General features: G+C 41.7%; 1 protein-coding gene across 2 annotated transcripts; it reads left to right on the top strand.

Moving 5' to 3' along the window:
- The first annotated feature begins 6,352 nt into the window (after window positions 1-6,352).
- Window positions 6,353-17,143, top strand: tcea3 (transcription elongation factor A (SII), 3). 2 transcript variants are annotated; one of them, XM_042213486.1, is made up of 21 exons: window positions 6,353-6,615; window positions 7,355-7,417; window positions 7,504-7,609; window positions 7,741-7,846; window positions 11,451-11,966; window positions 12,049-12,159; window positions 12,362-12,463; window positions 12,565-12,636; window positions 12,746-12,853; window positions 12,954-13,019; window positions 13,180-13,239; window positions 13,395-13,466; window positions 13,584-13,640; window positions 13,737-13,799; window positions 13,921-13,995; window positions 14,997-15,157; window positions 15,266-15,322; window positions 15,484-15,638; window positions 15,747-15,893; window positions 16,561-16,632; window positions 16,743-17,143. In XM_042213486.1, exons 1-21 carry the CDS (start codon window positions 6,547-6,549, stop codon window positions 16,749-16,751), a joined length of 2,247 nt encoding a protein of 748 aa, XP_042069420.1. In that variant the 5' UTR covers window positions 6,353-6,546; the 3' UTR covers window positions 16,752-17,143. The 2 variants fall into 2 exon arrangements, with proteins under 2 accessions (XP_042069420.1, XP_042069419.1); XM_042213485.1 differs by having other exon boundaries at window positions 12,951-13,019.
- Window positions 17,144-17,704: the final 561 nt, after the last annotated feature.

Below are 17,704 nucleotides of genomic sequence, written 5' to 3'. Positions count from 1 at the left end.
CAGACCCCCCCCCCCCCTCGTGGCTTCATAAACCAGTGTGCTCTTATTGCCTGTCCTAAGCCTGGATAAATGGGGAAGGTTGTGTCAGGAAGGGCATCCGGAGTAAAATCATTGCCAAATAAAAACATCAGCTGCTTGATTAGGCTGCTGGAAAAAACGACATCCTCTCTCTGATCTGTTAACTGTCAGTCACAAATGAGGAAGTCCAGTCCAGACATCAGCAACTGCACTTATGTTATGGGAAACTTTTTAAAAATTTGTATCTAGTTGCATTAATCAGCTGATAAAGGTCTGCCTTACAGCTCTGCTGATAACTTACGCTACGATGTTTAAACAAAGCCAGATGTGCTATTGTGTATGGCAGGAAGAGATACTACACAAAGTTTCCATTCCAGCTTCTCTTAAAACACAGTAGAAGGAGAGTTCAACAGAAAGCTCGGCAATAGCTGCAAATGCAGAGGAAAGGTGTAATAGATTTTGTAGCTTTTGAAATATGGTGCAGTAACTGGATTAGTGAGCATTTGAAAAGGAAATGAGACTAAGAAGGGATTTACACACTAACACAATTCAGCCTGCTAGCATGGGAACTCAGCTTTGTCAGTTTCACAGGTTCATCTAAAGGGCTCATGCACTGGGATGTTTGCAAACAGCCAGGTTCTCCAGCACAGAGAGCGGGGATTGAATCCCACCCTCCCATCCAAAAACTGCAGCATCCGTCTAAGCTGCGCTTCCATTCACGACTAACTGATTTGTTTCTGTGTTTTGAAGGACTTTCCCCATCCCTCTTTCAGTCTGCAGTGAGAGGCTTTATGAACTTGTTTGTCAGCATAAAGCAGAAGCTCAAACACAAACGAAAAAGAGCTCAGAGATCAAATCGCAGCCTTTGGAAGAACCACAGGATCTTTTTGCAGACACACTATACAAATGACTCAGTGTCTGTCCAGAGTGCCAGTGTGTAATTGATGGTTCTGGATAAGTTATAGTACATATTTTACATATCCCTTTCCAGTTTTTTTCTGTCTTTGAAGGCATATTTGGAGTGTTGACCCTACTTCAATTGCAGACTGAAAGATTTCTTTATAATCTGCACATAAAATAATGCTACATTTTGTTCTCAGAAATTGGGTCAGTCATCTCCTTCTAGTTTATTCACTCATTTGGTTATTTTGGCTGGATTGTGTCTAGCAGTGGCACCACCAGTTATTTTGGTCAAAGGTAGCCTGAAACTGCGGCACCTGCCAAAATAGTGTTGGATATGGCAGATTTGGTGTGTGTGTGTGTGGCGGTAAATAGAGACTTACACACAGCTGAAGGTACAAGGATGTTCTTAAAGTCTTTGGGTGGTCCAACCTCTCAGGGAGCTCGAGCCTACTCTTTGCGAGTGCCGCCACTGAACACTGGTCATTATTAACAGACAAACCAGCCCCACCAGCCTGGGATTACCTTCCAGCCAACTACAGATGTGAACGCCTAAACATTTCTGCCACTTTGTTTTGACATGCTCTATTATAGGTTCTGCATCCTACAGCAGATCCAGAAAAAAAATTGACAGCTAAATGAAATCATTCATTTTCTGGTCTGATGTCATCCAAAAATTGCCATAATTGCCCAGGCCTGGCGTCTCTGGTCTGTGACTGGCAAAGACACCAGTGCTGGGCGAGGTGCACGGAGAGGAAAGCAGACTGTTGGATGTTCCCTGTTGGATCTGTGGTGACTCTTTGTCTATTTAAACTCAAGTGCAGTTATACACTGCACTTTCTTCCATCTGCTGAAAACTGACATCTCACTTGGGTGGGTGGGGGTTCCAACGTGTACCTAAGCCTAAGGGATGTAATCTCTCCAGTGTGTCCTGCATCTGCTCCAGGGCAACCCCCCCATCCCTAAACGCAGTCGGTAACAACTCCACAACTGGAAGACTAAGCTGAACAACACAGGGCCCTATGGATAAGAATAACTCTCCTCACCTGGCCACAGTTTTCATTTTTGCTTCACCACATTGAAAACTGTACATTAGAAGCTTGATTAAAGGCTCACAACAACAAACCAGAAACCACTTTTGGTAAATATTGTCAGATTTAACTCAGAACAAAATTTCCCTCATATCAAATTTTGAAATACAGATCTATTTAGAATATATAAGTAGGTATACAGTGATGAGAAGAAAGGGTATATTTAATGGGTTTTGGAGAAAAATGTCTTCTTTTGAACAACACAATGTTCTTTTTTACGTAAGACATGAAAATATGCAGGCATAATGATTTCATTATATTTTATTAAGAGGGGAAATGAAAAGCACATTCTGGAACTGCTGGGATTTATTATATGACCACATATAACCACTAAAACCATTTAACACTATCCTCATTCATGTATCATAATTGTTAATTTAATATTCATCAACACTTAGAGCACAAACAATACCTATTCCAGGCTAGTCTGTGCATTCAAAGCACTGATAGGAAATGTTGCTTGTGTGGGATTTGCATGTTTCCCGCACTCACTGAAATGGCAGCACAGGTGCCGTTATAATATTAGGACTTCTCTAACCATTCCTTTGATCTAATTTTTTATTCTCAGTTGGATCCAAATAAATAAACAATTAAATTGCAAATAATTTGTTCATTGTTAGAATATTTTCTTGCACAGTGGATTCTTGTACTTGTAATGTATTTGTATTTATAGAGCATCATTTTAGTCCTACCGACTACTCAAAACACTTTTAACTGCAAGTTACTTTTTAATCATACATTCATGCAGCAGCACCTCACAAGTGTGGCAGTTAACCTGACACATTGCTCCAGACTGTGGGGGAACCCCAAATACCTGTAGGAGACCCACTCCAGGCACTCTAGCATGCGTTAAACTCGCAAATTCCACACAGAAAGATCCCACTCATGATTTGTTAGGCAGTGCCACCATGCCACCCTTTTTCAGATGTCATGTTTCTTATGTGTGCCATAAACCATCGCTCCTGTGCTGTTTTACTGTTAAGCTGTTTGGATATTCCCCCATGATCCTTTAAAGAGCAGCAGGTGCCTGTGTCTGTGGGAACCTGGGCTAATGTGGTGGGAACACAAACATTTACCTTGACAGTAACAAGGTTCTCCTTGAACTCTATCACTATTGTCCCATAAAAAAGCACGCGCACACACACACACACACACACACACACACACACACGTACACGTACAGTTTTACAGTTTCAAATTCTCTGAAATCATCATTTTTTCCTTGACCCACACTGGTGGATTTAAAATACATCTGAATAGATGTGGGATAAAATTTGACCTAGAACGGCTTAAGTGTATAAACATCTGTAACAGCTGCACATCAAGGGTCTTAATTTAAAAAAAAAAAAAGTTTTCATGTTTATAAATTTTGGGTATATTTAAGAAAAAACATCAAATTTCCAGGTAAAAAGAAATAAATTTAGGGTATTTTTACAGATTTGAACTGAACAGTATGTAAGGGTTAAAATAGATGAGTTTAAAGTTTATTGGTTGAAGTTTAAAATTTGCCTGTTTTATAAAGATTTAAATCCAAAACTGGAACACCTCGATGTTATTTGCTACAGATGAAGAGAAAATGCATGCAGCATGCTGCAATACTTCTAATGCATGTTTGTGGAGGCAGAAGGGCTGTCCACGGTTAAAATGATTATAACTTATTATACTTCTTATAACGGTTTCATGGTATTAATGGTTTTAATGGTATTCATTAATTTCCCATCAACACCTCATTACTGCCCTCACTTGTTTTTGGTCCTGCTTGTGTCAATTCTCTTTGCATTTTCACAAATTTATCATAGGTGCACAGAAAAGCAAACAACAGAAGATCTGAAACACGGCTTAACCTTAACTCTAGCGCTCAATTTGCTGCTGGAGACCAGGCAGATGTTAAGAAGATAATATTTAGCGCATTTGCCTAATTTAAGGTTTGAGAAAAAGACTAAAGAAACAAGGAGAACGTTGGACTTTTCCTAAGAATGAAGAGATCAGAAAGTTCATTTAAGTCAACCATCTGAGAAAGGGGTCAGCACATCCACCTTTCCTTTCCACCACCCCAAAAGTGAACCGTTTAGTGCTTGGATTTAAAGGATGTTGCTTGATCACTGCTTCTTCCTCTTGGCCTGCTTCCTCTGTTACCTCACAGTGAGCTGTCCCACTTCTCGACTTGGCCGCCTCGGTCGTTACCTGCCAGACAGATTGCTGTCTTGAGGCACGGAGGCAGGGGTGGGTTGTACTCTCAGCCTGTTGTGTAAGAGCTCTGTAAGGAGATAATGAGCTCTTAGTCTGGACTTTCACCTGCGGTCATTAACACAGTTATCTTAAAATCCCTGCTCTACAAACAAGACCGTCACACTTTGCTTCTGGATTAATGGGCCCTTCATATTTTATACTTCATATACTTGATATTTGAAAACATAAAACCCCCCAACAACCCCCGACTGGTTAGACTTTATCTTTAGGCAGGCATTTCAGTTTTCCAACCATTGCTGTTCTGTAATGATATACAATTAAGTCGGCACTGGTGTCTACATAAACTGTGTCCCTATAAACTGCTGGCTATGAATATATTTTGGATGAGAGGCAGAGAGATCTAAACTATCTGACTTTCTTCATCCCTCTGACATTTAATCTAACTTCTAAAACTAACTGATGCATGCATATTGTGTGTCATGCCTTTGCTTCCCACAGTGGGGGGGGGACACACACATCTCTAGGATCTTAATTGTATCTGGTCTCAGTGTCTGTTGGACTGTGGGAGTATCTGGCTATTCTATTTCCCTCTGAAAGAAATGTTGATTGCTATCACAAGCTGTCACAGCAGGAGATACAAACACAAGGATATAAAGAAATCCCTCGCTCAAGTAATTTCTTCGACTTTAACAATATAAATTTAGATGAATATTGTGCTAATATAATTTCACTAATTGTGTCTGTGGAGTTCTTGGAAAATGTATTCGGCATTCACCCTTTAAATCAGGGGTGTCAAACATAAGGCCAGGGTCCCAGAATCGGCCGGGCATAGACATAAAATATCCCTCCGGACAGCTTTGGAAAATGTGAAGGAGGGCATAAACTTTGGAAACATTTTTTTCACTGCTATTGAATCTAACATAATGAAATGTAATTTTACACATTTAGATTTTTGTGATGACAGATTTCTTACAGTTACCGCAGCAGCATTTCTTCATCGTGTAGAAAAACTGAGATGCACTGTTGAAAGTTTTTAAAAATTGTTCTTCATTTTTTGTTCTACTATGTGTTTTATTCTATTGTTAGTGTCCCTGGGTGCCTTGAAAGGTGCTTTTAAAAAATTTATTTTTCTGCTTCTTCTTCTTCTTATTATAAATGTGCACTTGTCTTTCTTATATTACTGTAAATGGCCTTAAATTTGTATTTAAACACCTTCAGACTGACAGAAAGACAAGTTTCTCTGTTTCTACGCAATAAGATCAAAGTAAAGGTCAAAGGAGTAAAATGAGACATCCCTGCTAACGTCCACAAATGTTTTCTCATAAGAAAAAAAAAGATGAAAACCTTCATTTTTCTCATAAGATTGATTTGCCTTATTCACTATTTTTTTTTAACACAATATAACTATAGAAAGTCAGTACTTATCGAATAAGCATTATTTCTTTAAAGGAGAGCACGCAGTGTGAGACATCGGCTGTTACTTTTATAAAACATGTATGAATGTAAAGGCTGACTATTCGGTTCAATTGGAACCGAACTGGAAGCTTTTCTGTTTCTTTCTCGTTTCCTCGAGAAGACGAAGAAGAAAACTATCAGATCTTAATGTTAGGTCCACTGCAAGACAAACAGAAGCAAACACGAAGGTTCGTGGCTTTCAGTGCAAAACGAAAGTTAATTCTCATGTCGACTTATATCACACCACCCCCTGGTGGCCGTGACATAGACACACTTTTCAGGACGTGTTTTCTCCCCATTTTGTGAGAGAAAGTGAAATTGTTGTCTGATTTAGTGTTCGAGGTGCCCTTGTTCCGTGTTACAAAAAATGAAGTAACTAACAAAGAAAGAAACAGGCGGTAAACGGTGACTTAGTGTCGGGCTGCTCTTTGGCACAGCAGCAGCTGCCCGAGTTCTGCCTTCAGTGTAGGAAAGATTAATCATTACACAGTGACCTCGTTTTTGCTGGAAAATCTTAAAGAGAGATCATTTTGTGATCCGTCCAGGGTGTAGAGAAATCTAAGGAGCCACAGGAGAGCAAAGCATGATAAGACAAAATAAAGTTGATTTAAAAAAAAAAGTATTTAAAAAAAGTAAAATCTCTCACACTAAACTTCAGTCATCCCTGTTGTCCACGGGTCTACAACTGTGTCTATATTTAGTTTGTCATTTGTGGAGCAGGTCAGCTGGGACCCCTCCGCAGGACACGCCTCTCGGCTGAATGGAGTGCGTCGCGCGTAAAGTCCGACCTGTAGCAGATACAAACTTTTCTGTTTCTCGGGAGTTTTTTTCTTTTTTAAAATAAGTATCCATTTGGCGCAACCGATCGGTCTTTAGACGACTAAATGCAGCGATGACTCGAGAGGAAGATCTCATCCGGATTGCAAAAAAACTGGACAAGATGGTGTCTAGAAATAACACGGTGAGACTATATTTTGACACCCACAGGTGGCGCGTTGTCCCGCCACCTCGCGCTGAGCAGAAGGCCTGCAGTAGACTTTTCCATAAATTAAAATGGGCTCCTCTTCTTTTCTGTTAAACACGAGTTTGGTTCCTGCTGACTCGGTGTGTTTGGAAAGTGTGCAGAAGTGAAGCGCGAGCTTGACCGTAACAAACGATCAACAGGTGTTCGTGGGTTTGCGTGTATTTCTCTTGCAGGACCGTTTCAGTGCCAGTGTGCAGCTCTGCTGTGTAGCCCAGCTCTTTTGTGTTTGTCAAAAGCTTTTTTTCTCTCTCTTTCTGAAAATGCTTAGCGAGTTTAACTGACATAGAAGTGCGCAGAACAGAAAGTAAACACCGCGGCCTGTGGGCGTAAGGCCGTGCTCGTGTTGTGACTGAATCTGCAAACACGACATTGTTCGCGTCGCTCCTGCACAGTTAGGGGGCTGCACAAGATAATGCCACCAGCTGTAATCGGAGTAAACAGCCGTGCAAAACAGTGGATCTAATGTTGTAAAAATGCCATCGAGTGCAAATGAAAAAATAATAATAAAGAAGTGAAACTGTTCTTGTTTGCTAACCACATTGCGCTTTCTTTTTTGAAAGGTTAACGCATTCTTGTTGCCAGATCTGTGCGTTACACTGTTATTACGCATTTCTAAATGAACCGTTTCAAGAGTTAGGGGGTTGCAAGTAACGATGTCACTGTTTGGTGAATACAGGAGGGCGCCATTGACCTGCTGAAGGAGCTGAAAGGCGTCAATATGACTCTCAAACTTCTACAGGTGGGTTAAATTTTAATTTTGCTGATCATCCTGGGGAAATGTGGAAAAAAGAAAATAATTAACCCGTGTGTCTATGTTGGCTTCAGGAGACGAGAATTGGAATGTCTGTTAATGGTATCAGGAAGCACTGCACAGATGAAGAAGTGATTGCTTTGGCAAAAGTCCTCATTAAAGACTGGAAAAGACTTCTGGGTACACACACTGATTTACATGCATACTACAGTGTTTCCACAGCGGTGAAATGGTTGCTTGTGCAGTCAATACATCAGCACGGAGTCTGATTTGCTGATATGATTTCTTCTCCAAAACACGCACTCATGCAGACTCTGGCCGCTCTCATCCCGAGAAATCGTCTGATACCAAGAATGGTTTGAACTCCAGCAAAACGGCAGCTTCTCCAAACAGCTCTCCCTCGGAGACGCAGAGCAGGTCAGTGGTTTCACAGCGGTTACACAGAAACTACACAGGTACACTTAACGTGACATTTAATACAAAGAGCACACACATTATGAAGTGAAGTTCTGGTTAATGTCCGCATACCTGCTGTGCCTGCCTGCTGTCAGGTCCGTAATGATGTGTGTGTGTGGCTTTGCAGTGCACTGGAACAAAAGTATTTTCTTCGCATTCATAAAAACACCTTAAAAAATAACTCTCTGCTAAAAGTGACAACAGCTTTGTAAAAAAAGGCATTGAAATGTTTAAAGTTCAAATAAAATTTCAAGGTAATCTACTGCCTGGCTGATCTACATTCAGACGATTTAATTCAGTTCAGTTGTATTTGCATAGTGCTGAATCACAACTGGAGCTGCCTCAAAACCCTACAATAAGACAACAGTCAAATGACCCCTTTGACAAGCACTTGGCAATTGTGGGAAAGAAAAACTCCCTTTTAACAGGAAGAAACCTCCAGCAGAACCAGGCTCAGTGAGGGGCAGCTGCAAACAGTTTGGGGTGTTTAATGACATTAAGGACAGACCAGACTTGTGAGCCACTGTAATGTCACATTTTATCCTTTAGGTAGCATCATAACTTTAAATAGGGAGACTTCTTTTAATGATAAACTGCACATAAAAGTGTTAAACCTTCTGATAGAACAGTTCTCGTAAGAAGTGAAACACACAGAGTAGTGAGCTCCAACATGTTCATTTTACTTGCAAGGAAGCAAAAGCAGGGCAGAGTTTCATTTATACACTTTTTCCAATGTTATCCACTTTTTTTATTGTTAACAGTTACTTGGCATCCTTGTACTGAACATGATTCTGTCTGCTTTGGATAACAGATAGCAGAGTAGCCACAACAAAGCCTGAGAAGAGCACAGATGGAGAGAGACATTGAGAGATACACTCTTCAGCTTACTGCAAAGCGTGTTACATAACTTTAATAATTTTTCTATCACCGTCATTCTTCCTAACAGCCAGCAGGGCGCGACTCCAGAAGTCTGTGGGACGATTTATTACCCCAGGATATATTTTCCAAATTATTTTATGTTCTCAGTCACAAGTTAAAATCTCATGAATTGGATTCGGCCTTTCTCTTTTTTTGGACTGTCTCTCTCCCCCATCACCCCCAGCAGGTCCCTCTTACTTTTTCCTTCCCACTGTTGGCAAGTGCTTACTCATAGGAGATGATTTGATTGTTGGGATTTTCCATGCATTATTGTAGGTTCTTTACCTTACCATATAAAGTGCACTGGGGTGTCAGTTGTTGTGAATAGACACGACTGAATCAGGTTGTTCTGCATTGTGACTGACAGATTGATACCATATTAGCGTGCAGACTCGCCAACAAGAAAGAAAGATGGGTATGGTGCTCCTGAGAGTTCCAACGAACAAAAAACAACAGCTAATTAAAAAATGCTACGAAAGCACACAAAACACAACAGCAAATATGTATCTAAAGTATTACATGAATAATGTGATTAAAACACACATTACCTGCATCTTTTTCTCCCTCACAACAGCGATGAATCCTCTACTTCTTTAAGCGTGCCTCACTGCGATCCTTCACACGTTTTGGTTTCTACTTCTGCAGCTGGTCTGTGATGTTATTGTGCCCCCAGAAACACTTCAATTGTGGATTTTTTTTCCCAATTCTGCTGTGTTTTGTCTGCTTTTCCAGCATTTTTCTGTTAGCTGGTGTTTTCTTAAGTTGCGGTGGGTTTGACCTCTCAGGGCCACCGTAGATGGGAGACCACAAATCAGTGGATGATGATGATGTCTTAAGGGCTACATGTCAGACTCGTTGTTTTTTTTCCATTTCGTAATTCAGTTTAGTGTCAGGTAGGTTCTTGTTTGGTTTTGCTTGTTTCACTTTCACTGAAGATGTTTTAATCCTGGGTTATCGTCAGTGTTTTTAAATATCACAATATGATGGGTCCATGGTGTAGTGGTTACGTGTGAAGGATCCCTGTTTTGAGAGCCAGTCTCAGGCAAACACAGGCTAGCGTGCTCGTTGTACCAGTCTAAAAGCCTGGATAGATGGCAGGGTTGTGTCAGGAAGGATATCTGGTGTAAAAACGTTGTGCTAAATTAAACAAGGGAAATCAGCCAAAAGCACCTGCTGCCAGTGGATATTTGTTAGAGTCCAAATTTAGGAAGTTCTGAACAGGTATATAATACAAACCTTGCTCTTTGTGAGGGCAGGTGACTCACAGTTATGCAGACATCCTGTGTCTAAGTAAACGTGTCCCTGAAAGCCTCTCTTGATGTTAATAATGATCAGTAATGTCTGTGTCTGACGTCTGTGTTAGGTAAAGCTTCAGCGTTGCTCAGACGTCCTTATTAGACTGAAGAATCTCAGTTCAGGAGTGACTAAGACTTCTGTTGAGCTAATTGACTTCATGCTTAACAAGTCCCGGGCTCCTGATGCTGCTTAGGACCTAACATTGAACCAAGTTCACCATGTAAAAAGCATCAAATTTTCTTTAAAAACAGGTTTTGGTAATATTGTCTGTGTGGACAAGACGTCACAATCACGTACTAACCAAATGAGTTGTTGTTAAAGAGAAAACAAAGACAGATGTATTAATCGGATCTATATATGTTTTACTTTGTAAGAGATGGTCGGACCTGTATTGTACTTGTGAACAACATCAACATCCACCTGCTTGCTGTTCAGTTTTTGGTGTCATGATTAATTTTGAGAAGGGAGATGACGCTGGGGTGTCAATCATGTTTGCTGGGATGTGACCCGACTGACTAAAACTAAAAATATTTCCTTCTTTGTTTCTCTTTAGTTAGTTTTTTTTTTACATCGGGCAGGATGATGGTCCGGTGGTTAGCACTATTGCCACACAGCAAGAAGGTCCTGGGTTCGACTCCACTGTGTGGTCCGACCTAACTGTGTGGAGTTTGCATGTTCTCACTGTGTTTGGGTGGGTTCTCTCTTATTTCCTGCCAAAGTGATTTCCCCAATTTTAGTGATTTACTCATAGGTGTGAATGGTTGTTTGTCTCTTTGTGTTAGTCCTGTGGTCGGCTAGTGACCTGTCCCTTTGCCTTTCACCGTGTGACGGCTGGAATAGGCACAAGCCTGACCGTGAGACCCCACCTGCTCACCCTGGTGACCCCGAATTGAATAAGAAGATGGATAGTTTCCCAAGTACACTATAGCAAATCAGCTAGTTTGTTTTTCTTTTTCAAGAGTCTACTTTTAATTAATTTAATTTTATAGTTTTTAGTTTACCTCTATAATAACCTTGCTACATATATCTTTTAAAGTCTATGCTTAAAGCTATTTTTCCATGTTATATGGGATAGATTATAGAATATAGAAGTCAGCACAGTGATGTTGTTTTGTTCTGCAAGGCAGCACTGTTTACAAGTGCATATGTAGGGTAAAAGCTGAGACGCTATGAAGTGTCCTTCACTGTTTAACTGCATGAAAGCACTGACTTCTTCAGTGCTTGTCAGTGATTTAAATCATGTTCGTGTTAATATATTTGCCATTTTTTCAACCCACTTCCACCTCTAACACTCACTGTGGTAATTCTTGCATAGAGGTAAAAACAGTGCTTCTCTTTTTTTCTCTCTTAGTCACAGCGAGCAGGAAGTCAAACTAAAACAAGACTCCGATCATGACAAAAAACACGCTAATACAATCAGGAAAGACAAACACAATGATGGCCATGAAATCAAAAAGAGACATGCTGACGACCTCGTGGAAGAAAAGCACCTGGAGGACCTTGGAAATGCAAAACATCTGCAGGAAATCAGGAAAGAGAAACAAGCACCCCCAGAAAATCCCAACGTGGAGGTCGATAACAAGAAGCCGAAGCCTGCGCAAGACCCACGGGGTGAGAAGCACAAGTCGGAGCCGAGAAGAGGGAGACCATTAGAGGAACCAAAAAAGACGAGGCACGTGGAAGAGCTCAAAAAGGAGAAAAACCCCACGGAGCTCAAGAAGTGCAGCTCTGCAGATGAGATGAGGAAGGACAAACCGAGAGAAGAAAACAACCACGAGAGGCTCACCAGCACACCTCAGAGGGAGAGACCTCTGAGCGAGCCTCAGAGAGAGAGACCCACTGACCCCCACAAGCCCTTGTTTGAAAGGTGAGAACGTAGAGGCTCAGAAAAACGCACAACACTTCCCAGTAAGATCCAGCAGAGCTTCAGACTCTGTTGTATATTTCAGGAGAGGTGTGCTGGACAGCAGTGTGCTCTATCCCACCCGTTTCCCCTCTCCTCCTCGACCCGCTCGGCCTCCTCCCATCAAACGCCCCGCCATGGATTTTCTGAAAGACAGGTTTGGACTCTCGTGCTGCCTGAGCTGCAGAGCGCGCGGTTGCTGCTAATGACTTAACATGCATCAGTGTGTTCCACATGGCCTAACAGGATTCCTGCTGTGCATGGTGCATGCTGACAAGAGTCACTCAGGTGTGTTTTGTGAACAGCATGCCGCATCGTCAGGTGGCCTTTTGACCTCTGCTGTTGTGACATATGTCCAGGAAGGATGGCAAAGACTCTTCCCCCCGACCTCCTCGCCCTCACGCTCCCCGACCTCCTTCTCCACCGACTAAACGACCTCCCGTGGAAGTAAAGAAGGAGAGGTCAGATGTGGTTTGGTGCATGTTTCTGAAGTTCTTGAGTGACGTTAGACAGAAAACAACGAGAGAGTTTTAAAAAATCTCAAACAAGTGCTGATTTTCAGGAAAGTTCCTTTGGATCCAAACGCTCCGATTGCTCCTCTTCCTCTTCACCTACATCCTCCTCCTCCCTTAAGGTCAGGCTCTGCATGCCTACTTTCTTTGCAGTGCCGTAACGATTTTCTGTCATTATTCACTCTGTTTATGAAGTGATTCATCTGAGTTCAGAGGTGTCTTTTCATTTAGAAAAGAGCCTCCTGACCCCAACGCTCCTCTTCCTCCGCTTCCTCTTCACCTTCACCCTCCTCCTCCTACGAAGCGGCCCTCTCTAGATGGAATGAAGGAGAGAGACAGGTCTGAATCAGACGAGTTACAGACGGGAAAATATTTTTTGGAAAAAAAACAATTTTATTCGGACTCAGAATTTGAATCTGTTTTTTATTTGCTAAAGCAGGAAGGAGTCAGACTCTAAGCTGCTTCCTCCACAGAAAAAGACGTCAGATCATGTGAAGAAAGACAGGTCTGGGATCTGGGCATGGTTCTGTTTCTCATTCATGTAAAAAAAAAACCAAGTTGGCTGCAGTCTCTGGATGATCAGTGGCCTTAAGAAATCTGTTTCTTTGGTTTTACATAAAACACTGGTGTTCAGTGTTGGTACCAAAGTTGTGTTCTTTTTGCAGGAAAGACTCAGTGGATACCAAAATGTCTAGAAAACATTCAGATGAAACCAAAAGAGAAAGGTTTGCAAGTCATCTGCATGAAAATATCTGTTCATTCCCTGTGTGAAGACTGTTGGATTTTAGAGCAAAGGGAGATGGATGCATTCTCGTTTTATTGTTCACAGACGGGTTTGGTTAAAAAAAAAAAATCACACACAAACTCTTCCTCTTGTCAGGAAAGATTCATCAGACTCTAAATCCCCCCCTCCCAAAAAGCCCACCCTGGAGGCCAAAAAAGACAAACACAGGTGTGCAGGAGCCAGGAAATACGTTTGAGAATACAACATAAGCGTGTGTGTGTGTGTGTTTGTGTGCACTTATCTTATATGAAATGTGATGCTAGTGATGCTAATCCTTTGTTGCAGAAAGGACTCCTGTGAGTCAAAGCCTGGCCAACCTGTGAAACGTCATTCAGCTGACAGGTATCAGTTCTGTGCACCAGTTTAAATCTCACCAGTACTTAAATGTGAAATCCAAATGATTAAACCCAGACTGACTGAAAGTGTTTCACTGCTTAGACGGGAATCGACTGACTCAAAGACGAGCAGCTCGCCAGCAGCAAAGAAGCTAACAGGAGAAAGGTAAATAACAGCGACCGGTGCTGATTAAATACAAGCTCACCAAACTATCAACTCTCAGGTGTTAAAGTTTTGTGTACTTCTGCACGTGAAAAACATAAATGACCTTGAGTTTGAATTACAGGAGAGAGTCTCAGGGCTCGAAGGCTCCTCAGCTTGGACCTCTACAGAGGAAGCCCTCTACTGACAGCATCGAAAGGTATTTAATTATGTTTCTCAGGTTCTTAGGATGATTTTATCTTGCAGGGTACAAAATAAGGTAAGGATGGCTATTCACTGTAGATTTACAGTACTGTGCAAAAGTCTTGTGCCACCCCTCAATTATTTATATTGGTAGGAAAATGGAAAATTCAAACATTCATAGAACTACAGCATATAAAGAATATAGGATTCTATATGATTCTAGCTAGCTTGAAAGTAAATATTTGGTCTGATCACCTTTATTCTTGAACACAGCAGGAACTCTCTGAGGCAGCATTCTTCTCACTTCTTTAACTAGTCTTCAGAGTTGTTCTTCAGGCTTCTTGAAGGACATTGAAAGCTCTTTTTTGGATGTTAAGTGCCTTTTGTTCTGTTTTCTGCTAAGATGATCCCACACTGCTTTAGTAATGTTGAGGCTCGGGCTCTGGGGAGGCCTTGTGTGTTTTTCTGTCTACATATGTTTCGACATTGTGCTTGGGGTCATTGTCATGCTGGAAAATGAAGCCGTAGGTATGGTATTGCACAGTGGATCAAAATGTGATATAGTCTAAAATTGGTCCACAACAACGGTTCATCTCTTGAGTTAGGTGCATTTTTAAATGCTTGAATGATTCATTGGTCAGTGTTGAGTAGCTTAACAAACAAAAAGAAAGTTGAGTAGAGTAGTGGCTCAAGACTTTTGCACAGCACTGTGTGCTTATTATTTTGCACTCCTATTTCACAAGCTGCCAGTTCGTGGGAGGACTCAGTGGGTGGCAACAAGCGACTCCAAATAGCCTCTTTATCAGTGTTGACATTCATCATTCTTTAATATTTTTTCAAGGACTGATGAGTCAGAGCGTTTCAGGATGGGTTCTTTACATGATGGATGTTAGTAAATGAATTATTGCTAAAGGTTAAAGCTGCACTTGTGTGGCTGGTGTGCAGCACCAACAACGTTTTGATCCGTATTTAATGAATTTGACACTAAAAATCTTTGTTTTGTTTTTTTTTTTACAGAAAGAGTAAATCTGAGGCTCCCAAAACTCCCACTACCCCGACCAGCCCCATGTCACCCAGCTTCAGTTCTCCTGGGGGTCCGCTGTCCCCTCACCTGGCCACTGGAGACTCCATCAGAGACAAGTGCATTGAGATGCTGGCAGCTGCCCTGCGCACAGATAGTGAGGCTTAGGCTGCACGTTATCATTGCTGCAGTTTTAATATTCACATTAAGACGCGCTGCAGACTGCCTGCTGACTTACATGAAATGTAATTTCTGAACTTCACAGATGATTACAGGGAATTTGGAGCTAACTGTGAGGGCATGGCAGCAGAGATTGAAGATCATATCCTTCAGAGTTGATAATTCTCCACTATGCACTATGATTAATTAAACTGTAGTTCTTTCAGTGTTGAACCAAAGGGAAAGCATCTTGTTTCAACATTATAGCTGTTATCAAGCATGCTACTCGGAGGAATTAGTTTGCCCTTGACAGTGTGATCGCACATATCTACCAGGAGATAAAAGCCACTGATATGAAGTATAAGAACCGAGTGAGGAGCCGCATCAGCAACTTGAAGGACCCGAAGAACCCAGGCCTTCGCAAAAATGTGCTCGCAGGAAGCATCGAGTTACGCCGCATCGCCACCATGTCTGCTGAGGTACAACAGCCCTGCAAGTTCACCTCTCCTCAGCAATGAGCAACACTTTGCACATTCCTGCCTTTTCTTTCCTCTTTCGTTATCACACATCATGTCGTCTTTATTAAGGAAATGGCCAGCGACGAGCTGAAACAGCTGAGGAACGTGCTCACCCAGGAGGCCATCAGGGAACACCAGATGGCTAAAACTGGTGGCACCACCACCGACCTGCTGCAGTGCGGCAAGTGCAAGAAGAAAAACTGCACCTATAACCAGGTACACACATGTGTCAGAGCAAAGCAGAGAACAGGACTAATAGGGCTCTAATGGTGGCATTAAGGCGAGTGAGCGTGTGAAAGCGATGTGTTTCCAGAGTGAAGCAGGCTGTGATGTTTGTGCCTTTTTCACACAGAGAGGTGGTGTTGTAATAGGGCAGTTATTTCTCCAGCTGTTTGCTTTTAGTTATCACATAATAATGAGAAATTTTTTGCTGTTTCACACGATGTGACCGCACTGAGTCGGCTATTTACTGCTGTTGTTTGTGATGTTCTGAAAAGCCTGTAGAGTAACTGTTTCTCTTTTGAATGCCACAGAAAAACAAGAAAGCTGTGGGGCTGTATTAGAGCTGGGGCTTAAATCAGCTTCAGCGATGCTATTTGATAATTTGAGGAGTTGTATGTGGCTCAAATAAATATAATGAGATTGATGTATTTCAGTCACAGAGTGGGGGATATACACTGTACTAGTGAGGAAGGGGTGTTTCAGCTTCACTGTAGGTCGTACAAACCGCTTCCTTTCAGTTTGGTGTCTTGTTTACAGTTAAACCTGCTGTGTGTGTGTGTGTGTGTGTGTGTGTGTGTGTGTGTGTGTGTGTGTGTGTGTGTGGGTGTTGTGTGTGTGTGGTGTGTGCAATGTGTTGTGTGTGTGTGTGTGTGTTTTTTAGGTGCAGACACGCAGTGCTGATGAGCCAATGACCACATTTGTTCTGTGCAATGAGTGTGGCAACCGCTGGAAGGTAAGACTTTGCCTGAACCTGAACAGCTCTGCTCTGACACTATTTCATGCTCTGTTAAATAACTTTAAAGAGATTTTTAATGCTTTTTATTGTTCTTCTCTAAATTTCAGTTCTGCTGATGCCATCAAAGGTCACCCCTCATTTTTTTTTCCTGAGCAAACTGAGAAGCTTATTTTCTATAATGGGATGGGAATGGAGTTTATAAACTGTTGCAGCTAGTGATTTAAAGTGATGATGTTGTTCTTAAGATTTCCATTTTATCTTTTTTTTTTTTTTTTTTTAGATTTATAAGCATGTGCTAATAATCAGAGTTTGCTTTATGCAGCTTTGAGAACTAAGAGTGTATGACAGTTTGATGACTGAGTCATTAAATAAACCTAGCTGTAACTTAACAATAATCATGGTGCTGTCATGATGGAGAGAATCATAATCCATTTAATAAGCTGTGACATATTACGACTGCTCACTTTGTACATATCTAAAGCCAATAAAACTGCATCAATCAACGTTATGGTTGCTTTAAAAACTGTTAAGATGTTCTATAGTCTTCCTCTTCTGGTCCGCCCTGCCGCCCTATTCATAGCATCTACTTGTGTCGCACCCACTGCATGTCCTCCTTCACTACATCAGCATCATTCAACATCCTTTGTCCAACATATCCACATGCCCAAACTCTCTCAGCTTCCATATCTGTCTCCATACATTATTGTATAAGATTATTATGTATGTGACCATCATTCATCCATCCGTCCGTCCGTCCGTCCATCAATCTGTCCATCCGTCCGTCCATCCATCCAGCACCAAATATCGTGTAAGGGAAAGACCCCACATAAATACAGAGAAAACCTCGACAATCAGATGATCCCCTTTGAGCGAGCACTTGGCGATAATGGGAAGGAAAAACTCCCCTTTAACAGGAAGAGACCTTCATCAGATCCAGGTTTAGGGAGGGGCAGCCATCTGCACTGACTGATTGGGGGGTGAGGGGAGAGAAACAGGACAAAAGACTTGCTGTGGAAGAGAGCAAGGGATTCATCCACCTCTTGATTGATTCATCTTCTGCCACTTATTC

This window comes from Haplochromis burtoni, unplaced genomic scaffold (assembly GCF_018398535.1).
Source record: "Haplochromis burtoni strain Fernald_Lab_line unplaced genomic scaffold, NCSU_Asbu1 Contig_446, whole genome shotgun sequence".
In the NCBI taxonomy this organism is placed as follows: Eukaryota; Metazoa; Chordata; class Actinopteri; order Cichliformes; family Cichlidae; genus Haplochromis; species Haplochromis burtoni.
This window is presented reverse-complemented; position numbering and strand designations above follow the sequence as displayed.

What these genes read in the sequence shown, in the direction of transcription:
- tcea3 (XM_042213485.1), top strand. Translation starts at nt 6,547, where the DNA reads ATGACTCGAGAGGAAGATCTCATCCGGATTGCAAAAAAACTGGACAAG. An exon ending in CCCTCGGAGACGCAGAGCAG is followed by an intron (nt 7,847 to 11,450) that starts GTCAGTGGTTTC and finishes TTTCTCTCTTAG; the next exon opens with TCACAGCGAGCAGGAAGTCA. An exon ending in GCCAAAAAAGACAAACACAG is followed by an intron (nt 13,467 to 13,583) that starts GTGTGCAGGAGC and finishes CCTTTGTTGCAG; the next exon opens with AAAGGACTCCTGTGAGTCAA.